The 23,576-nt window shown below is 51.5% G+C and overlaps 1 protein-coding gene across 2 annotated transcripts in view; it reads left to right on the forward strand.

Annotated features, from left to right (window-relative positions):
• FOXM1 (forkhead box M1) overlaps positions 1 to 23,576 on the forward strand; it is a 192,324-nt gene that overhangs the window by 47,879 nt on the left and 120,869 nt on the right. Inside the window, exon 4 of one of the 2 annotated variants that reach the window (XM_086952815.1) lies at positions 11,508 to 11,720. In XM_086952815.1, the coding sequence (XP_086808941.1) occupies positions 11,508 to 11,720 (213 nt within the window). The remainder of the gene's footprint in view (positions 1 to 11,507; positions 11,721 to 23,576) is intronic. The other variant, XM_086952816.1, reaches the window with a different exon arrangement.

Consider the following 23,576-nt stretch of genomic DNA (forward strand, 5'->3'; position numbering starts at 1 on the left):
CGCTTGTCTTTGGATCCGCACTTGACGAAAAGATTGAAGCTAGGCTTAATTGCTACAGCACTCTCACCGGTTAACACTCAGAAAAATACTACAGTTTTAACCTCTAATTAGGATAGCACCTCCGTGTCCATTCCACCAAGTCCTCAGGATAGCTTGGCGAAACTTCCTACAGTTACTGCATCCACTGTAACTAGTGTTCCCTTAAGATCGTCAGCTAGCTCCTTGGAAAAGAATAAAACAAATAACAATAAATGTTTACCTGATCCACTGACGGAAGAGAGGAAGTGGCCCCCAGAGGCAGACTATAGCAAAAGCGCCTAGGACTAATCAAAATGGAGGATGCACCAAACCAGTTATACCAAGTATTTCGAGTACCGAGGTAATGACCCCCCCCAGACTTCGACCTTGCAGCATTGGGCGGTCGCTCCTCAAACCCTAACGAGGATATGTGGAGAAGGCTGGAAAATCTCTTGTCAACTTTACTATTCCCTATTACTTATAGACTGACCGGATTGAAGAACGACTTGTTAACGTTGATACTCAAGCGAAATTAAGCCTCTCTGCCATTGAGGTCCTTTCAGCCCATCCAAAGACCACAACGGGGATCTTAGCTAACCAATTAGTGAACTCTGTGCCAGCCCCGGTTACAGTTAAACCTATGTGCTTAAATCGTCAACCTCTGCAAGAAATTGCCTCTAGTCCATCTATAGGACCAACACTAGTAATCGAGAGAAATTTACTTTTCTAAGGACAATTGTGACATACCAGCAGGGAATTTGTCGAGTGAGTATGCCCAGACCATTATGTGCCCGCCTGTGGATGACAGAATGGATATGAGAACAGTGTCACCAAAGGTCACCAGTTGTGATACTCGTCTTCCAGTAAGGCAATTAACCCATCCTACAGACATCCAATGACTAGAAGATGGGGGGCACAATGCTGCGTTTCCCGGGACTTCGACCCTCCATCTCCCGCCATCTCCCGCCAGCAGCCACCCCTTTAGTGTTTGTTCTAGTGAATGTTCCACCACTACGGGCTATGCAGACAGAAACCACTGATCAATTAATGTTAAAAGTTCTGCATTGGCTTACTAATAGTCTAAAGGATGCTGGGGTTTGGGAGGGGAATTTGGACAGACATATGATAATGGCGAGATGCACTCCGTGGATCGGTTACTCGAGGAAAGAAGGAAACCGGGATTGTGTAATTGTTAATTTTAATAACCCTAAGATGCCTAGATTTTTATTGGACAATTTGGCAGGGGCGGATGGGAGACATATGGACAAGGTGTTTATTTTACCCTTAGGGTTCATTTATTGACCTGGGTTCTATCCACCAGGTGTCCTGAGTTTCTGTGGGGAGGGCAGGCAACTCCAGGCTTTTAAAAATGATGTACCTAGACTTCTAGAGGTTCCTTTGACCAACAGATTTACTCCTCTGTCAGGTCTAGATCATTGTGATTGACTGCCTTTGATTATCGCTGAAAGGGGTCCAGCCGGAGGGAGCATGAGCTGCCCCCCTAGCTGCACTTACCCCGATGGTGAACTAACTCTGACTGACATTTCCAAAAACTGGCCATAGGGCCAATTCTTAAAGATGATGTAGGAATTATAAAGGTGTCATCTCATTCACCCCCTTTAGTTCTTCACAACCAGAACCTGCCCAATTGTTTAAAAACACGGGCTATATCTTGGAACATTGCGCGAATGAACAATAAGATAGATGACCCGGCATGTTTCAAGAAACCTGGGCAAGAGGGGATGCTCTTAAGTCAGGATTTGCCTCATTTAGTACTCCCGCAACATCTCTGGGTAAAGGGAGACCTTCTGGAGGCCTTATGACATGGGTGGGTGTCCATTTGGGTAGTACAGCCGAAAAGATTGAAACGGACTCCAATGACATATTATGTGTCACATTGCAATTTCCATAGTCTATCTCGGTAGTCCTCCTCAATGTATATTCCAGACCAACACCCCTGGGCAAAGAGTCTACCACGTTGGAGGAATTAACAATATTGGAGGGCACAATAGGTGACAACCTTGTGGTGATCCTAGGTGGAGACTTTAATTGCCAGTTTGAGCCCTTGGAGGGCATACCCATGGATAGCCTATATGACGAGGATAACTTCTGGGCAATCCTGGAGACTAGATGCCCACCAGTAAAAAAAAAATGCCCCCCCCCCCCCCCCCCCCCCCCCCCGGTGATTCAGATGAATTGCCTTGTCCTAAAACACTCACTAAGAGCGTGCAATAGGAGAACTTTTTACGATACATCTAATGGTTTTACGCTCCACAGAAAAGATCGTGCTTCTCTACTAGACTATATCCTAATCGACTCCAAATCATGGGAAAGGTTGATCGATTTCAAAATTATGCCACAGCTAAATATCTATCACCACGCGCTTGTACTTGAAATAAAACCATGAAACCCAGGGAGTATGTCTATCCTGGACAACCCTATAGATTCCAGGCTGACAATTTCCAACTGTAGGCGGAGAGTGCGATGGACTGACTTTAGTCAATCAGAAGATAAATTGAGCACCCTATAGGAAGCTTTACCGCCAGTGCTTTTGACGGTTTATGGAGATGGCATAGACCTAGATATGGTTAAGATGAATCGCGCTAGATTAGGAGAAGTTGCATTGAACTTTTTTTATCTCCAAAAAATGAACCGGCCCAGTAGGACCCCCCCCCCACCTTGGTATGACTATCCCTGCCATAAGGCAAAAAGATCATTAGTAGCTTCTATCAAAGCCAATGGCCGCCCACAAATAAAAACTGCAAGGAAGGCATATAAAGTGGCTATCCAAGAAGCTAAAAAAGGGTGCGAATTGGTAAAGAGGGATACACTGAAAATTGCCCTGGGAGATGGGGACATGAGAACCTTTTGGGGTGTGGCTAATACTGGTAGCTCCGCTTCCAAATCATCAGTAGACCCGAACCTGGACGAAGAGGTCTGGCGGGATCATTTTGAATCCCTCTATACTGAGGAAGAGACGACGAAGGGGTTTGTACTCGGGGATGATCCAAGTCTAAATGAAATCAAGTGAGCCTTAGCGAAAATAGCCCCAGGTAAAGCTCCAGGTCTGGATAAGATCCCTGGGGATCTTTTTCGAAGTGAACCATCTGTCTGGGGTCCCTTTTTTGGGTGTTATTCAACGCAGTTCTGCAGGGTATGAGGTTCCCTCCAGCTGGGTTGGCGCAGAAATAATCCTTTTTTATTTTTTTATTTTTAAATGTTCGCTCCTCCCAACCAATAATAGACCAATCAGCCTGATAGGTATCTCACAAAAAATCTTTGCGTGCATTTTGCTACTCGGGCTACAAACCTGGATGGAAGAAAAGGGGATACTATCCCCCTTACAGGCAGGGTTCCGGGAAAAGTTGTCCACCCTGGACCAAGTACTTAGGTTACAATTGTTGTACTGGAAGATCGTGTGCCTGGAGGGGTGATAGTCTCTACTTAATATTTGTAGACCTGAGGTCAGCCTTTGACTTGGTCCCAAGAGAAAAATTATGGTCAGTTCTTTGTGAGATGGGGGTTCCAGTATACTTAATCAATCTGATTTAAACGGCTCTACGAGAACAACTTCCCGCAGATCAGGTTTGGTATCCCGATCAAGCGTGGTGTGCGTCAGGGTTGTGTGCTTGCACCTACTTTATTCAGCCTATACATTAATGGCTTGATAGACTCCCTGTTAGCAGAAAAAGACCTTGATGCCCCTAAGTTAGCCTCCCGCCTAATCCCAACAAGGATGTTTGCTGATGATAATTTATTAGTATCCAAATCACCTATGGGGATACAAAGGGTTCTCAATAAATTTAAGTATTCTGTAGCGAAAGAGGTTTAGAAATTAATCTACAGAAATTCAAATTTACGGCGTTTAATTGTCCAAAAAGTACACGTCCCAACCCTTTTTTTTAAATGGTAAACCTCTCGAAAGAGTATCCTCTTTTATTTATCTCTGCATCACTATCCCAGCCCCCCAACCATGGATTGGGGGGCTCACATTATTAAATCTTCTTTGAAATTAGCACAATCATCAAGCGGCATCATGAGTTTTCTGCAAGTCTAGTCAGAAAACGGTCAGCCCAGCAATTGAAATATACAGGGCTCAAGCCCGGGGAGGTGCGCTTTATGGCGCTGAATTATGGGGCCATTCCAAACTTGAGAATCTATCGCAGGTCGAGAACCACTATCTTAGACAGTTGCTAAGACTCCCACGGAGCACTCCACTAATCCCGCTCCAACTAGATTTGGGGATAATGGTGATTGCAGTCGTATCGAACCTTAAACCCTTAATGTATTGGCGTCGCCTGTGGACTACCCCTGGTCTTCTATCATATAGGGAGGAACTGCTAGAAGTAATAAATCTGTGGGGGGTTGCTAAATTGCTGTGGTTAGCTCACATCAAACTTGTGTTAACCAGTATGGAGTTGGGGAATGTTGGGCTGCTCCTGAGTCTGCATGTTTATCCATAACAAGAAAATAATTGAAGGCCCATTATATGGAGTATAGATTGGCTCCACTCTACAGCTGCACTCATACAGGCAAATTAACATCCGCTTTTTTAGAAATCAAAGATATATTTTGCTTTGAGCCGACTCTAGATGTCATCAAACCTGTAGCTGCTAGGAAGCTTTATCTACAGTTCAGGCATGGGGCCCTCCCTCTCCATTGCTTTACATCTAAATGGAAGGGTTTGCAAGCTGTGAATTGCCCGGCATGCGAATTGCCCCGAAGAATCTGTACTCCAAGTCTTCTTTAGCTGCCCTGGCTTGGATAAAGCAAGGAGACGTTGGTAGGTGCAGATTTGTAGGAACCTTGGAAGCAGGCGGTGCTCTAAAGCGTTCAGGATACTGAAGTATGACACCAGTATACCGATTATTTACTCAGTTGCAGGCTTCCAATTCTATTTTCCATGTGGTGCACTCATAGGATTTTTATGAAAATAACTTGAGATGCTCTAGTACGCCATTGGGGTGGAATATTATCAATCTTATCTTAAACTGCGGGGAATAATTCCACCCGGCGGTTGGCCCTGATATTTCATACAAAATATTGTCCTGTGATTGGACTAGAATGAAAATAGTAACTCCCAGTGGTTGTCTGGCTACAGGGAAATGTTAAATTGTTAGCTTATGTCAACAAACCCACTAAAACGTTTGTGTAAGAGTGATTTGTAGACCTGGGAAAGCCAGTGTAAGGACCAAATCTTTTGATATATGGGAATAATGTTGGTCTTTCTTCTTATGATCCTTTTTTATCTAATTTATTTATTTATTCGCACCATGCACCTTTTTGAAGTGATCCTTGTCTCCCGTTCGGAATTACTCATAGAGATTTTTTTATACTAATTTCTTTCTTCTTTACTTTTTTAAAATATGCAATCTTCTAAATTATCCTGTATGTATTGTGTTGTATGTTTTAGGTCATATTGACCGAAATAAAGTTGTTTGAACTGATTTGTGGCTGCAGATATATAACGCTTCTAGGCACTGTGACAGTCCCTGGATTATTAGAACATTGAAAAAACTAGCCTCGAACGAATGGATTTTAGCCAAATGTGTGGAAAAAATGATTGTTTAATCATTTGGTCCAACTTGTTAGTTGCCCCATGCACGCCGTACAGTGACCATGCGCAAAAAGCTCACTACGCAAATACATAATATACAGAGACTCGTGCAGTCACAGCACCACCTTTCACTCCTCCTAGTCCCATGTGCACCTTGTTGGTGTACCCCTGTTCACACCCCTCGCCAACCCATCTGCTTGCCATCGCACCATCACGGGCTGAGAGCCCCCTTCGGTCCTTCCGGAGAAGGGGTGGGTGCCGTGCTGCGCCCTGACAGCACTGCCCGCCCCCGCTATCCCCCCCACCCCTTAATGCCGGCCGCGCTGCAGCGGACTGCACCACCCCGGTATGTATCTGCAGCAGCTAAGCCAGAAGCGGCCGGAGGAGGAGAAACCCCAGCACCTGCTGCCGTCCATCCCGACCACCCTGCCTGGGTCTCACCCCCGCTGCATTCGGGGCCCCGCCCACAGCGCCGGTCCCCACACGTTTCACTGGGTCTGTTCCAATCCACGCCTCGCAGTTCAGTCCCCTCCGTCTGTTTATGTGGGTGCTGTTTGCATCGCAAATCATGGCCCGTCGGCCAGGGGTGGATGGATGGGCGCCGGGCTCTACCCCACTTGCCCCTCCATCTGGCCATATCATTTATTTAGCAGGTGCAACGCCGCAGCTGATGTCTGTGTCAGGCGCTCTGTCTCACGCAATGATATTGGCATCACACAGCGCCAGGCGGACACATGTAAAGCTGGCATCACACAGAGGTAGACGTTCACATACAAGAAGGTTGGCATTACACAGTGCTAGGCGCGGAAATACCAAGCTGGCATCACCGAGCGCTAGGCATGCACATACGAAGCTGACCTCACACACGGCGCTACGAGTGCACATACGAAGCTGACCTCACACAGTGCTAGGCGCTCATACACGAAGATGTTGGCATCACACAGTACTAGGCGCTCACACACATGGCTAGGCGCGCACAAATAAGGCTACCATCAAAAGTGCCAGTCGTGCACATATAAAGCTGGCATCGCACAGGTATTAGGCGCGCACATACAAGGCTAGGTTGCTCCCACCACGCTCCCTGGCCCCAAGAGCTGGCAGATTATCTCTGTGGTATCGTAGGCTGACTTTGAACATAGCGCATTATAGCGCCAAACCTCGCATTACGATTTCTATTTACTTTGAATCTGCTGCCGCCTTTAGCATTGTGCATTGTGTGCTGCTTTAAACGTTGATTTGTTGAAGCTACCGCCGCCTTTAGCATATTACTTCGTGCTGCTTTGTATGCTTGTGGTGATTTGCATCTTCCTCAGCCCCAGTTTCACTTTCCCAGGATCCATTTTCTCGTGTTTGTTTTGCCTTCCTTTGGCCCGCCTACCCTCCCCGCTACCGCCTCCCAGCTGACCCGCCCACGCTCCGCCCCCCCTCCACTCTCCATTTATGTCAGATGTCCCAACGCGCAGCGTCCACGCGCTGCGGCTGCGCCAAAGGTAAGCCAGTCTACGCCCGTCCGCGCCTGGACCGCGCCCAGCGCCAGACCCCCTGGCCCCTGTAACCCCCTCCCCACCCGCATATCATACGACGCCTCAACCCTCTTAGCCCTAAACCCCGGCCGACTCCCCAACTGCGTCCAAGCCGCTCCCGGACACATCCATGGACCCTTCTCTTGCTACTCCTGCAAGTTCGACGGCACCAAGAACGACTTCTCATCCACGAACACAAAACCAATATCTGACACCAACCACCTACAATGCATCCTGCTCAACACCCGCTCAGATCACTTCCAGATCCACACCGACCCCAAGACCACACTCAGAGGCACCCTCCTCTACTGACCTCCAGGACCCCGTGCACAATTCAGTGACGACATCACTGACTTTATCACCCCACACGCCCTCCCCTCCGATGACTACATTTTATTGGGAGACCTCAATTTTCACCTGGAAAAGAGCAACGACAGCAGCACCACCACCCTTCTGGACAATCTCGCCGACCTCAGACTCAAACAACTTGTCTCTTCGCCCACCCACATCGCAGGTCACACGCTCGACCCTATCTTCACCACCAGCAAACATATCTCATTCAGTCACACCACAACTCTTCACTGGACGGACCACAGCTGCGTTCACTTTACCTACAATAAGACCACAATCCACAACCATCCTCAACCCACCCTGCGAAGAAACTGGAACAAAATCACCAGCGACCAGATCTCCTCATCGCTTCTACTAAACCCCCCCGCCCACTCCTCAAACCCCGACCAAGCAGCCATCAACCTCACCCAATGGCTATCCAACAGCGCCGACACCCTAGCACCGTTGAAAAAACGCCAAATCAAGCTAGGCAGCAAAAACGCATCCTGGTTCAACGATGATCTTAAGAAATCGAAGAAACACTGTTGCTCCCTCGAAAAGGCCTGGAAAAAAGATCCTAACCAGCACCAGGGACGCCTTCAAAAACGCCACCCGCATACACCACCAACTAATCCGGTCTGCCAAGAAAGCCGCATTCAAAGACCGTCTAGATAACAACGCCCACAACAGCAAGGAATTATTCAACATCGTCAAAGAATTCACCAACCCCATTGCCAACTCCAGCGACATCACCCCCTCCCAAGCCCTCTGCGACTCCCTAGCTTCCTTCTTCCACAACAAAATCGCAGACATCCACAACAGCTTCAACAACCAACCCGGAGACCAACCCACCCAATCTTCTGCAGGACCTTCACCCCCCTTGAACATCCTTAACGACTGGAACCCAATCTCCACTGAGGACACCATCCGCCTGATGAGCTCCATCCACTCAGGATCCCCAACTGACCCATGCCCTCACCACATCTTCAACAAAGCAGACTCCATCATAGCACCACACCTCCGAGATGTCATCAACTGCTCCCTCAACTCCGCCACCTTCCCGGAAAGCTGGAAACACGCAGAACTCAGCGCCCTTCTGAAAAAACCCACAGCTGACCCCACCGAACTCAAAAACTACCGCCCCATCTCGCTTCTGCCATTCCCGGCCAAAGTCATCGAGAAAGCTGTCAACAACCAGCTCGCCACCTTCCTCGAAACCAACAAATCCCTCGACCCCTCACAGTCCGGCTTCCGAGCCAAACACAGCACTGAAACCGCCCTCATCGCAGCAACAGACGACATCCGAACTCTATTGGACAATGGAGACACAGTCGCTCTCATCCTCCTCGACCTCTCCGCTGCCTTCGACACAGTCTGTCACAGCACCCTTCTACAGCGCCTCAGAGACTTAGGAATCCAAGGAAAAGCACTGGAATGGATCACCTCGTTCCTCACCGGAAGAACACCGAGAGTCCGCCTCCCACCATTCAAGTCAGAGGCCACTGAAGTCATCTGCGGCGTGCCACAAGGATCGTCACTCAGCCCCACCCTCTTCAACGTATACATGAGCCCCCTTGCGGCCATCGCTCGCCAACACAATCTCAACATCATCTCCTACGCGGATGACACTCAACTGATCCTATCACTCACCAAAGACCCTAACACCGCCAAAACCAACTTACACGAAGGAATGAAAGAAGTAGCCGAGTGGATGAAGCAGCCGTCTGAAACTGAACTCGGACAAAACAGAAGTCCTCATCTTAGGCACCTCCCCCTCCGCCTGGGGTGACTCTTGGTGGCCAGAAGCCCTTGGAAAAGCCCCCATCCTGACGGACCACGCACGGAACCTGGGCGTCATCCGGACTCCTCATTCTCGATGACCAGACAAGTCCACGCCGTTTCATCATCTTGCTTCAACATTCTTCGCATGCTCAAAAAAACATTTCGCTGGATCCCCACCGAAACTAGAAAAACGGTCACCCACGCACTGGTCACGAGCCGCCTGGACTACGGAAACACACTATACGCCGGTACCACCGCAAAACTCCAGAAAAAACTCCAACGCATCCAGAACGCTTCAGCCAGGCTCATACTAGACATCCCGCGTAAAGAACACTGGATGTCTAGGTCACCTGAAAAACCTCCACTGGCTCCCCATAAATAAGAGGATCACTTTCCGCCTCCTAACCCACGCACACAAAGCACTTTACGAACTTGGGCCCGAATGTCTCAACACACGATTGTCCTTCTACACCCCCTCCCGTCGGCTGCGATCCTCCAACCAAGCCCTTGCCACTGTACCTCGCATCAACAAAACCACCATGGGAGGTAGATCCTTCTCCTACCTGGCAGCTAAAACCTGGAACTCACTTCCCACTCACCTTCGCCTTACTCAGAACCACCTAGCATTCAGAAAGCAACTTAAAACTTGGATATTCGACAAGTAACTCCTCACCCTCCCTCCAGCGCCTTGAGACTCTATGGGTATGTAGCGCGCTATATAAATCTCTTGACTTGACTTGACTTGACTTGATGTGGCGTAACGGCCAGAGCTGCCGACTCACTCCATCTCCGTGTGCTTGTAAAAACAAATGTGTCTTTTTATAAAGCAACTGGTGATCATGCAAACCTCTTCTATACCTTTGGGCCCAGTTCGCGCTATATAAAAACTGCACAAAAATACAAGGAGGTTGTCATCTGTGGGCAGGGCTTGCAACAGTAAATGTGTGGCTGGGCTGCTCTCGGCCCCAGTAACAGTCACCCCAGGGCAACACAGCTGTTCCCAGATGCACAAACACAATGATTTTGTAAATTTCCCAAACACTTAAATTGCTTCGTTTTCACAACTAAACATAGATGTTTCCTCCTTGTAAAATCGTGGCGGTGTTGATTTGAGTCTACAATTCTACGTCACTGGCAGAGCCTGCCATTCCATGTTCCCTACTTGTGGGCACAGCAGGTCGGGCAGAGTGGCAGCGGTAGGGGCTGTGGGCATTGGTACCAGGGCTCAGGGAGAGCGTCGGAGAGTGAATGCAGGACTGACTGACTGGATGTCACAGTGACCGCAAGAGGACTTCTTACATCCACAACATTACTACTCTATACAACTCTGACACTTTACGCCTCGGTACTCAATACACCATTCTATTCTAGACCACTGTACTCCACTCTGCCACTCTACACCACTCCACATAATGCCACTGCGGAACTCCGCACCACCCTCCTCTGCACAATGCCAGGAGATTTTAGCCATGCTGAATAGCAGCCAAGACATTGGCAAAGACAACATGCCCTCTCACATAGGCAAGATCTATTAGCTTCGCCAATCCTTGTTTTAAGATTGTTACTGACTAGCAGAAGCTAAGCACTAAGGTTGCATCTGTGAAGTGACAGAATCACAGTACGCAGACTTGAGAAGGGAATTCCATAATTGCGCCTTTAGGCTTTGTGTTTACAACCAAAACATATATTGCAAGTTGGCTCATTTCTCATGTTTTTCCAACCTGCTTTTGTCTGGCCAACCCAAGCAATGTGGTCACTTTGTCTTGGCGAGTAATTTAATTGTTTCTTGCCTGAGCCTTTTTAATCCACTCTTTCTCGCCTGTTGCAATCAACAGGTGAGAAAAAGTAATTGCTAAGTTAGTTGTGCACTCTACGGCCATACTTGGTCTAATGCTATTTGTTCTGCAGCTGATGATGAACCATGAGATCATATATATGGTAGTCATGCAGATTGACCAAAGACCGTTTTTTGAAAGTGTAGTTTTGTACTTTGAATAACACTAAATACACTGCGTTTGCAGCGATGTACTATGGCCTTTCTTGGAAAAAGGTGATTGCTGTTTTACCTTTGTCCATGGATCCTACTTGTTCTTTGTCAACTCCCTTGCAGCTAAAGGTCATGTCACACTCTTCCAGGTTTATCATTGCACAAAATGTTGTCAACTCCTAAGCCTACCTCGTATTTTTTTATTGGTGTACATATAATTTCACTAAGAACAGATTAATTCATGTTTTTTAAGTTCTCCCCTATAAAATGATCTAACATATTTTTTTCCTGTCTCTCCCACTTGTGTCAGCAGGTTGAGGAAGATGTTGGTTCTCTTCCCTGCGGCTCATCTTTCACCTCCTGGCAGGAATCCATCTCGGAGCGCCCTCCCTATTCCTACATGGCCATGATTCAGTTTGCCATTAACAGCACAGACAGAAAGCGGATGACTCTCAAAGAAATATATACTTGGATAGAAGATCATTTCCCATATTTCAAACACGTTGCTAAACCGGGCTGGAAGGTAATACATGGAGAGATGTTCTGGCTAGGGTGAGAACCTTAAAGTTAAGGCGCAGCTTGAGGCAAACTTTAGTTGACAATTATCACCAGTACTCTGTTTACATTTAACACACTTTAGTTGCTTATGTAAAAAGATAGAGTTGACTTTTAAGCTTAGTGTGTGCTGTAAAATTCTCTTTCATAATATCCCTCTCTGTAACTAGGGGGCAAATAATTAATTTATTTTATTTTAAGAAAAGTGTAAGGCATCCTTTTCCTTGATTTCAAAGACTGTTTGGAGAAAAAAAAATCACCTCACTGTTAAATTCCAAGAGGGAACAGCTACCGAGATGTTGGAGAACTATTACTTGGTGAGGAGCTTGTTCTTGTGCAGGGTTACGGTCTCTTCTAGAGGCCCATGCTCTGAATTTGAAGTAGTTAGAAAACAATCTGAAGCAATGCCATCAAAGCTATTGTCTAGGCCAGGTTTCAAGTTACTGTCCTCTATATCCTGCCGTTGGTGCTTGTGCCCAAGAGTGCCTCCGCTTGTTTCTTCAAGAATAAGGTTTTGGTGAGAGGCTCTGTTATAACCAACCCTAATAATACCGTAAAGGTTGATCAGTTCTACTTCCCCAGCAGCAAGTTCATATGTAACTAACCGTTCTTGTTCAATGTCTATGATGGTTGCAAAGCTTATGTTGTAAAAATAAATCTATTTTTGCAGCGTGAATCTTTCTGGATTCACTATGCTGTGCATATTCTGCGATCTGGTGGTTGCGTCCGGAATTGTAGCCCTTTTTAAAAAAAAAATTTGTAGCCCAGGTCGGCGTCGACGTCCCACCATTTGGTGTACCTTCGGTGACGTCGGCATGCTTCCGGCGGAAGCTCCCACCCTTGGGCGCCATCTTCAGATTCTTTTTTCCGCCGTTGGGTCTGGATCGTCGCGTCAAGCTCCAGAGGTTTTTGGAGGAGAAAAGGAGAAAATACAGCAACTTTTCGACAGAAAAGACCTGAGAAGATTAGGAGAAGACCATCAGAGAGGAGACGACGAAGAAGGGGAAGAACCTGGAGATCTTCGACGCCCTTCGGAGAATGCGCACATAGGGGGCCCCCTGAGCGCAGGGATGTACAAGACACCCTTTAAATTCTGCAGAAACTGCCACCACAAGTTCTCGCACAAGGACCAGCACCCGGTCTGCAACCTCTGCCTGCCAATTGACCACGAGAGCAAAGACTGCAACGCCTGCTCTGTCTTCAAACCGAAGACACTCCGGCTTCGAGAGAACCCGAGGATAGCTCACTACACGATGCAGGGCAAAGGCCAGGCCCAGACACTTTACGAACTGGGCCTCTCCACCGACGACGAGGACGACATCGCCAAAGGTCCAGATGATTTCACGGTCGCAGAGACCGATAAGAATACGTCTGACAAGGTAGGAGAGTCTACGACCCCGAAAACCTCGACAGGGCCTCGAAAGCCTGAGACACTCTCGAAAATCAGTCCAGACCCTCGAAGGGAGCACCGGCGCCGAAAATTTCGACGACCAAAGCTGCATCCCCTGATAAAGGGCCCAGCGGATCCTTCGAGAACGACTCCTGGGCGCCGAAGACCGGTGAAAAGCCAAGGTCGTTGAAGCAAGCCCCCGAAAAAGGGACTTTGAAGGAGAAGGAGCCGAAAAAAAAAAGCTTTGACGTCGATGACTCTGTCAAAGAGAGCAGCCGAAACGCTCGACCACGAGCAGGCCGCACAGTTGGAGAGGAAGAAAAGAAGGCTCGAGGCCGAGATGGAAAACATCCTTCAGAGGAAGAAGGACTTCGAGGAAAAGATGAAAAGTTTCAGGATCCCCTCTAAGCCAGCGATGGCCGTCGCTGAGGTGCAGGAGCACGAGGAGTTCAACGTAGAAGACCCGCCGAAAACTCCGGAGCCCTCGGAACACGAAGAGGAAGAGGACCTCCTATTACACAGAGGGTGAATATGAGGAGCAGCAATCAAGCTACGGCTCAGGATCCATGACGGCCCAAGACCTGGAATGGCAGGACATCGAGGCCGAAACCCCGGAGGAGCCTGTGGAGACATATCCCTCAAGGCCTTCGCCGCCAGATGACATTGGGGCATACAATGAGGTCGTCCGGAAGGCAGCAGCAGCTTATGGGGTTAAGCTGGAAGAAGCCTAAAGCAGACTTCCTGCTGGAAACATTGCTCCCCACTCAGACAAGAAGCAAGTTCTTGCCCATTCTGAAAAGTATCACGGATCAGGGGAAGGAAGCGTTCAAGGACCCGGCTACAAGCAGATCAGTCACGCCGAGGACAGAGAAGAAATACAAATTCTCCTCCGAGGACCCTGCTTACATCAAGGGGTCCGTCACAGCAGATTCAATAATCGCTGCAACGGCCAGAAGAAGGGCCAACGTCCCAACATCTGGGCCACCACTTGACAAGGAAAGCCGGAGGATGGACCTGACGGGCAGAGAAATTGAGAGGAACGCCGCAATGCACTGGCGGATGGCTAACTCCAACGCCCTTCTGAACAGGCACCAACACCAACATTGGGATGAGATCGGCCAATTTCTCAAGCACCTCCCTAGGCAATACCTCCAGAGGGCAATGCACCCTGTGGAAGAAGGGAAAAGCATTGCTAACTCGTGCCTAAAGACAGCCTTGGATGGGGCTAAAACATCCAGCAGACTGATGGCTATAGGCATCACAGAGAGAAGGCAAGCCTGGCTCAGGATCTCAGGCTTCAAAACTGAGGTTCAGAACAACATCCTGAACACACCTTTCAATGGAGAAACACTGTTCGGAGCCCCAGTTGATGAGAAACTCACCCAACTGAAGAAAGACAACGAGACGGCAAGGTCCATGGGGGCCCTGCAATTCAGGGGGATGAGAAGAGGCACTCCTTTGCGGAGGCCGAACGGAAGGGGTGGAAACCAGCAAGGACCATCACACCAGGCGTTCCACCAGGGTCAACAGAGTGACAACCAAGGTCACCAGGGCCAGCAGAAGCAAAACTGGAACGATCAGAACAGGGGCCAGTCCTTTCGAGGAAAAGGAAACGGGCGGGGCCCATAGGAGAGGCGGTGAACAACCCCCCTCTAAGTGACTTCACACGAAAAAGGTGCTCACCCACCAAACCCTCCGGTGGAGGAGCACGGGAAAACAACGAGGAGAGGGCTACACGGCCAAGACACAAAAGAACATGTAACACCAGTACGAGGCGGGTTGAGATTTTATCTCCAGGAGTGGAGAAAAATAACCATAGACAAGTGGATACTCAACCTCGTACAATTCGGACACTGAATAGAGTTGGAAAAGAGAACACCAAACAGAAAGCCAAAGAAAAGAGAGCACTCTGGAAGAGAGCTGCAATTGCTCCAAGAGGAAGCTCAAGAACTCCTCCTCAAAGAGGCCATCGAACCGGTCCCATTCAAAGAACGGAAAAGGGGAGTGTACTCTAACTACTTCCTGGTGCCAAAAGTGGACTAAAGCCTAAAGCCTAAGACCCATCCTGGATCTACGGTTCCTAAACAAGTATGTAAAGAATCAAAAATTCAAGATGTCCCTACAAGAGGTCATCCCACAGATAAAGGCCGGGGACTTCTTGTCCACCGTAGACCTCAAAGATGCGTACCTGCACATCCCCATGAACCGGCAGCACAAGCACATGCTAAGATTCACAGTAAACAAGGATCACTACCAATTCACAACCCTGGCATTCGGTCTAAAGTCCGCACCAAGGGTATTCACCAAATGCCTCGCAGCAGTGGCCGCACATCTGCGAAGAGAGGGGATACACGTGTACCCCTACCTTGACGACTGGCTCATAAAGGCAAGCTCTTACAGGACATGCAAGGTTCATGCAGAGCAGGTCACAAGAAAGCTAACCAGCCTGGGATTCTCCATACACTGGGGAAAATGCTCGATGGAACAGGAGCAAGTGAAGATCTTCCTGGGAGCTCAAATCAACACCGTCCAATGCAGGGTGTTACCCAGCGAAGAGGGCACTCTCACTACTGAGGGAGAAACGTCACTACCAGAAGGGGCGAGCTCTGACAGTGAGCAAGATCTTGGGAATGATGGCGTCCTGCATACACCTGGTCCCCAATGTACGCCTACAAATGAGACCACTCCAAGAGTGGCTGCAACAGCAATGGTCACAAGCTACAGGAAGTTGGGAGGATCTAGTGGTTGTAACGTACAAGGTGCAGGAAGAAATGAAGTGGTGGACCAAAGAGAGGATAACAATAGGGAAGCCTTGAACGCCACCGGACCCAACAGTGACCATCACCACAGACGCATCCCAGAAGCGATGGGACGCACACATGAACAGGCTCAGAGTGAGGGGTCTGTGGAGCCCAGCGGATGCTGTCAGACACATCAATTACCTGGAGCTTAAAACACTGTTGCTTGCCCTCAAGGCCTTTCAGAAACAACTGTACAACCAAAAGGTGCTGATACAAACAGACAACACCACAACGATGTTTTACATCAACAAGCAGGGGGGAACTCAATCATTCCCTCTGTCAAGCTTTGCACAGGAAATCTGGAGATGGGCAATACCACTCAAAATAGACCTGCTAGCCATACACCTGCCAGGGAAGGACAATGTAGAAGCGGATTGGCTCAGCAGGCAGACTTCAGCATCCCACGAGTGGGAACTCAACATACAGGAAATGGAAAGACTATTCAGGAGGTGGGGCACTCCGACAATAGACCTGTTTGCAACACGCCAGAATGCAAAATGCCAGTACTTTGCATCCAGACAACCAGAGGCACTATCCCAGGGGAATGCCCTATGGATAAGCTGGTCAAAAACATTTGCCTACGCTTTTCCCCCGATACCACTGATCCCCAGGGTTCTCAACAAATGCATGACGAGCAACATGACGCTCATCCTGGTGGCACCACAATGGGCGAGGCAGACCTGGTACTCACAGATAATGGAGATGGCGCAGGGTCCACCCCACAAGTTTTCAAAAAGAAGAGACCTACTCCATGGAAAACGGAAAAGTTCTATACCCAGAGCCGGAGAGCCTCAGCCTCTCAGCTTGGCTCCTGAGGACTTAGAGTTCGCACATCTAAAATTACCAGAGCACACCCTGCGGGTGCTGCGAGAGGCAAGAAGGCCCAGCACATGCAAGTGCTATGGGGAAAAATGGAAAAGATTCACTCAATGGTGCTGCAAGAAGAAACTCCATAGAAAGCTGACCAGGGAATCAACGGTGCTAAAATACCTCACGCACCTAATAAAAGCTAAGCTAAGCTCATCCTCGCTGAGGGTACACCTGGCAGCGATTGTGGCATACAAAAGAGGCGAAACAGGGAGAAGCTTCTTTACATCTCAAGTAGTAAAAAGATTCCTGGAAAGGGCTAAGAGAATAGCGCCACCTAAAAGGATGCCGCCGCCGGCTTGGAACTTGAATGTGGTACTGACAGAGCTCATGAAAGCACCTATCGAACCTATCCAGAAGTTATCACTGCAAATGCTATCTGAAAGAGACACGTTAGTGATAGATTCCTTACCTTAGAATATCCCCAGGCGTCAGACTGGATCCGGAAACTTTTGCGTAGCAATACCCCTGCGCGCCGGTAGGCGTCGTCTGCGGCTCCGCGTCCGTCGTCGGCGTCGTGAGCGCCGGGATGACGTCGTCTGAGTATATAGACGGCGCCCATGCGCGCTGACGTCAGTTCTTCTTTTTTCCGCGCCAGCTAGCGCAGATCCGGAAGAAGCTCTACCCCCAGTCACTTTTTGACTGAAAACTTTTTCGATCTTTTTGATCCTCTATTTAGTCGATCCTCGACTATCGGTGCCAGGGATGCCCGGGTTCAAGCCTTGCTCGAAGTGCGGCCGACTCATGTCGGTCACGGACCCCCATCGCCGGTGCCTGAAGTGCTTAGGCCTCGACCACGACGATCGAACCTGCTCCGACTGCCGGGCCCTGAGGTCGAAGGCTAGGCGGGAGCGGTCCCGCAAGCGTCTCGAGCTGAGGCAGTCGGCCCCGCGCCGCTCCAGGTCCCGGTCCCACGGGAGGTCGAGGGATAGGTCGCGAGGTCGGAGTCATCGACGTTCCGGGAGTGGACACCGATCGTCTGGTTCCAAGTCCTCAGGTAAGAGGCATGAGAGGTCGGAGCGACACCATCGATCCTCCGACCCGCCCCGTCGCTCGCACGATGCGACCGGGGACTCGGGCGACACCGCCCACGCGGCTCCGCGGGAGTCGCAAGCGTCGCCGCCTGCCCCACACCTTCGGGTCCCTGGGCATGGCGCGTCGCAGGAGGAGGTCGAGAGGTACCTCATGGCCATGAGGGCCCTCCCTCCTCAGTCGGTTCCCGTGGCGCCTTCGGGCCGATCGGCTCCGTCTGGAGGTCCTTCCGGGTCGGGCGCTTCGGCCCCGACGACGTCGGGTGCTTCGGGCCCGGCGCCGCTGGCGACTTCGGTCCCGGCGCCGCGCGACCTCGCTGGATCCGGCTCCGGATCCGGGACCCCGCCGGTCGACCTTACGACCTCGCCGGCGCCGTCCCTTCAGGTGTCGTCCCCGGCAGCCGATGTGGTTGCCGACCCCAATGCTTCCTACGGTCCTACTCAGGAGTCGGAAGGGCGCCGATGGGCGCCGATTCCGTCGGCCTTCGGAGAGTTCTATCTCCACGAGGAGGCCCTGGCTGTTAATCCTGGTCTCCAGGAGCCAGGTGACGAGGAGCAATGGGAGGGGTCCGAGGACCCTCTGGCACGTGATTGCCAGTCACATCAGGACTGGACATATGAGCTTGGGGAGGCCAGTGGTATTGACACCTCGCCAGACACTGGATTTACGTCGCCCCCGACTGTGGCGTCGGAGGCGGGTTCTGCTTACAGTGTAGTGTTGACGAAGGCAGCTAAGGCCTTAAACCTTCAGCTCCCCGTCGCGGCCGTGAGGACTAATCTCCTCACTGAGGTCCTCAAACAGCAGTCCGGCTCCGCGGAGCCCCTCCTGCCGTTTAACGAGGCCTTGTGTGACGTTCTTCTGGGCACTTGGTCCAAGCCCGCCACAGGCCCCCCTGTGGACAGGAACGTGGCCAGACGCTACCGCCCGGCACCGGGCGACCCTTGCTTTTTGTCCACCCACCCCACCCCCGAGAGTCTGGTCATCCAGGCCTCCAACTCCCAGACCGCATTCCCGTCGGCTCCGCCCGACAGGGAATCCAAGAGATATGAGCAGTTCGGGAAGAAGGTCTTCTCGTCTGTGAGCCTAGGGCTACGGTCAGTGAACACCAACTGTCTCTTGGGCCGCTACACCCACACTCTGTGGGACACGGTTGCGGAGGTGCTGCCACAATGCCCTGAGGAGGTCAGGGCTAAACTCAGCCAAACCCTTGCGGACGGCCGAGATGCGGCACGTTTTTCTATCCGGTGTGGGCTGGATACCACGGACTCACTGGGCAGGGCGATGGCAACGACGGTGGCGGTTCGACGCCACGCCTGGTTGAGGTCCGCCAACTTCTCGGCCGATGTCCAGGCCACCCTCCTGGACATGCCGTTTGATGGCCGTCGCCTCTTCGGCGACAAGGCAGACCATGCGCTGGAGCGTTTCAAGGACTCCAGGGCCACGGCCAAGTCCTTGGGCCTTACGGCCCCACGCCAGCAATCGGGTGCCTTTCGCTCCTTTCGTGGCCACGGAAGAGGCGCCCCACCACGGGCCGCCAGCCACACGCCGCAAAATGTCCAGCAGCGCGGTGGCGGACGTGGGAACCGCCGCGGCGGTGGTCGGGGTCAGCGGCGAGGCCAGTCCACACCTCCCTCAGCAGCCCCCGCCTCAAAACCTTCCTAGTCCGAGTTTTCAGGCCCATGTGACGCCTGTGGGGGGCAGGGTTCGCCATCACCTCTCCCACTGGCATACAGTCACTTCGGACAGGTGGGTGCTGCAAATTGTCCGAAGGGGTTTCTCCCTCCCCTTCGAGTCTTCCCCTCCATCCATGCCACCTCAATGCCACCGTGTGTCGGGGGATCACTTGCGACTTCTGCAAGAGGAAGTTTCGGCCCTCTTGGCCAAGAGGGCCATCGAGCGCGTTCCTGGGCCAGAAGTAGGACGTGGCTGTTACTCCCACTACTTTCTGGTACCCAAGAAGGGCAAAGGGGGCCTACGCCCTATCTTGGATCTGCGGAACGTCAACGGCTTCCTCCGTACGGAGAAGTTCAAGATGCTCACTTTGGCTCAGGTCCTGGCTGCCCTGGACCCAGGAGACTGGATGGTAGCGTTGGACTTGCAGGACGCCTATTTCCACATCCCCGTCCTGCCGGCCCACCGGCGTTACCTGCGGTTCACGGTAGGCCACGAGCACTTTCAGTTTACCGTGCTCCCCTTCGGCCTTACCAGCGCCCCACGGGTGTTCACGAAGGTGATGGCGGTGGTCGCAGCCCATCTGCGCAGGCAAGGGGTTTCAGTCTTCCCCTACCTCGACGACTGGTTGTTGAAGGCGGGCTCGCCCCAGACAGTCGTCAGCCACCTCTAGACTACGGCCGACCTCCTGCACTTGCTGGGGTTCTCCATCAATGTGCCGAAGTCACACCTGTGTCCCTCTCAGAAGCTCCTCTTCATCGGAGCGGTTCTCGACTCGGCGCAGTTTCGGGTTTACCCACCCGAGCAGCGGGTTCGGGATATTCAGGCTCTGATTCCTGTCTTCGGGCCGTTATCCCGGGTCTCGGTCAGGTTGACGCTGCGGCTTCTGGGACTGATGGCCTCCTGCATCCTTCTGGTGCGTCACGCCAGGTGGCGGATGCGGGCTCTGCAGTGGGACCTGAAGTTTCAGTGGGCCCAGCATCAGGGCAACCTGTCCGATCATGTCCTGATCTCGGAGGGCACTGCGAAGCAACTGCAGTGGTGGCTCACGGACCGCGACTGGGTCAGTGGCAGACCCCTCTCCCTACCCCAGCCGGAGCACGTAGTTGTGACGGACGCGTCACTCCAGGGCTGGGGAGGCCACATGGGGGAGGCGGAGATCAGAGGCCTCTGGTCTCCGGCGGAGTCCCGGCTCCACATCAACCTTCTGGAGCTGCGGGCGATTCGTCTTGCACTGAAAGCATTCCTCCCCTCTGTCAGGGGGAGCGTGGTGCAAGTGTTCACCGACAACACCACCGCCATGTGGTACTGCAACAAACAGGGCGGAGTGGGGTCGTGGACCCTTTGCCAGGAGGCTCTGCGCCTCTGGCAGTGGCTGGAACATCAGGGCGTGACCCTGGTGGTTCAACACCTGGCAGGCTCTCTGAATGCCAGGGCGGACAAACTCAGCCGCCGGTGCATGATGGATCACGAATGGCGTCTGAACTCGGATGTGGCGCAAGGTCTCTTTCGACAGTGGGGAGAGCCTTGGTTAGATCTATTCGCCACAGAAGAGAACGCGCAATGTCAGCAGTTCTGCGCGTTGGAGTTTCCAAGGCGGCACTCGCTCGGAGACGCTTTTCGTCGCGAGTGGAGCTGCGGTCTGTTGTACGCCTTTCCGCCTATACCACTTCTGCCCAGAGTGCTGAAGAAGATCAGGCGCGACCGGGCCCAGGTCGTCCTTGTGGCTCCGGACTGGGCACGAAGATACTGGTATCCCGAGCTACTCAGCATGTCAGTCGATCCCCCTATTCGTCTGCCTCTTCGGGAGGACCTTCTGTCGCAGCAGCAGGGGACGGTCCTGCACCCGAACCTGTCCAGTCTCCACCTACAAGCTTGGAGATTGAGCGGCGGCAGTTGAGGCCATTTGACTTGCCTCCCGAAGTCTGTGATATCATTCTGGCAGCCAGGCGTCCCTCCACGAAGTCGGTATACGCCTGCCGGTGGAACAGATTTGTGGCATGGTGCACAGCAAAGGCTGTGGATCCTCTCTCTGCACCCCTTTCGGAAGTGCTGCTCTTTCTTCTTTCCCTTGCCCAGCAGGGCTCTGCTCTGGGCACTCTTAAAGGGTACCTTTCTGCTCTATCAGCCTTCCTGAGGCTACCAGATCAGCCTTCTTTATTCAAGTCTCCTATTGTAAGTAGATTTCTGAAGGGCATCACGCACATGTTCCCTCCTGTTCCCTTCGTGATGCCCCAGTGGGACTTGAATCTTGTTGTCACCTATCTGATGTGTGCTCCCTTTGAGCCACTTCATAACTGCCCTCTTCGTCTCCTTACTCTAAAGACGGCCTTCCTGGTTGCCATCACCTCTGCCAGGAGGGTGAGTGAGCTCCAGGCTCTTTCTTCTTCTCCACCTTTCCTGTCTGTTCATCCTGATAAGGTGGTGTTGCGTACACGACCTTCCTTTCTGCCCAAGGTTGTCACGGCCTTCCACATCGGGCAGTCCATCACTTTGCCCACCTTCTTTCCGCCTCCGCATCCCTCGAAAGAGGAGGAGAGGCTCCACCGTCTGGATCCAAAACGTGCGCTCTCCTACTACCTAGACCGCACTCGCCAATTCCGGGTGGATGACCAACTCTTCGTTGGTTACGTGGGCGCGAAGAAGGGGAAGGCAGTACACAAGAGGACCATCTCTAGGTGGATCATCTTGTGCATCCAAGCATGCTACTCCATGGCGAGGAAGGAGCCCCCGGCTGGATTGCGGGCTCACTCCACTCGGGCCACGGCAACAACAACTGCCCTGGGCCGCGGTGTCCCCCTGCAGGACATCTGTCAGGCAGCCACGTGGGCCTCGCTGCACACGTTCGCAAGACACTACTGCCTGGACAGTCAAGTCCGGAGGGATGGCTTCTTTGGCCGTTCCGTCCTCCAGGACTTTCTGGTGTGATATTGGTTCGCAGACCCACCACCGGGGTTGGTATTGCTGGGGTATCTATTCTAAGGTAAGGAATCTATCACTAACGTGTCTCTTTCAGATGCACAAGTTACTACTTGTGTAACGATATATCTGTAAGAGACATTAGTTAGTGATAGATTCCTTACCGCCCTCCCATCCTCCCCGTTCTGCGAACCGATATTTAGGGTTAAGGTCATCCCCTTTCAGGGCCCTAGTTTCATGGCACCAGTGTTAGTTCTATCATGGCTCTGCGTATCTGGCGCGGAAAAGCTGTGTTATCAGAACTGACGTCAGCGCGCATGGGCGCCGTCTATATACTCCGACGTCATCCCGGCGCTCACGACGCCGACGACGGACGCGGAGCCGCAGACGACGCCTACCGGCGCGCAGGGGTATTGCTACGCAAAAGTTTCCGGATCCAGTCTGACGCCTGGGGATATTCTAAGGTAAGGAATCTATCACTAACTAATGTCTCTTACAGATATATCGTTACACAAGTAGTAACTTGTGCGACAATGAAAGCAGCCTTTCTGGTAGCAATCACCTCGCTACGCAGGGTGAGCGAACTACAGGCACTAACACTGCAGGAACCCTACATCCAGATACACAGTGACGGGGTCGTGATGAGAACAGACCCGCACTTCATGCCAAAGGTGGTGCCAAGGTTCCACATGAATCCGAGTATTCAAATTCCTAGCTTCTTCCAGAACCCCACGACAAGCGCTTAGAGGGCGCTCCACACTCTAGACGCAAGAAGGGCTGTGATGCACTACATTGAAAGGACGAAAGAACACAGGAAGACAAAACAGTTCTTCGTATCCTTCGCAAACAGTTACCTGGGTAGACCAGTGACTAAGAACACCATAGCTCGATGGATCGCACAAACGATACAATTCTGCCACAAGCAAGTGGGGCAGGAGCTAACAGGAGGGGCACAGGCCCACTCGACCAGGAAGAAAGGAGCAACAATTGTCTTTCTGGCCAACACACCAATTCAGGACATATGCCTGGCGGCAACATGGGCTTCAGTGCACACGTTCACTAAGCACTATTGCGTGGATGTACAGATGAACAAGGAAGCACAAGTAGGACAAAGAGTGCTTCAACATATATTCAGTAAAGAAGG

This window comes from Lissotriton vulgaris, chromosome 1_2 (genome assembly GCF_964263255.1).
Source record: "Lissotriton vulgaris chromosome 1_2, aLisVul1.2, whole genome shotgun sequence".
Classification (NCBI taxonomy): Eukaryota; Metazoa; Chordata; class Amphibia; order Caudata; family Salamandridae; genus Lissotriton; species Lissotriton vulgaris.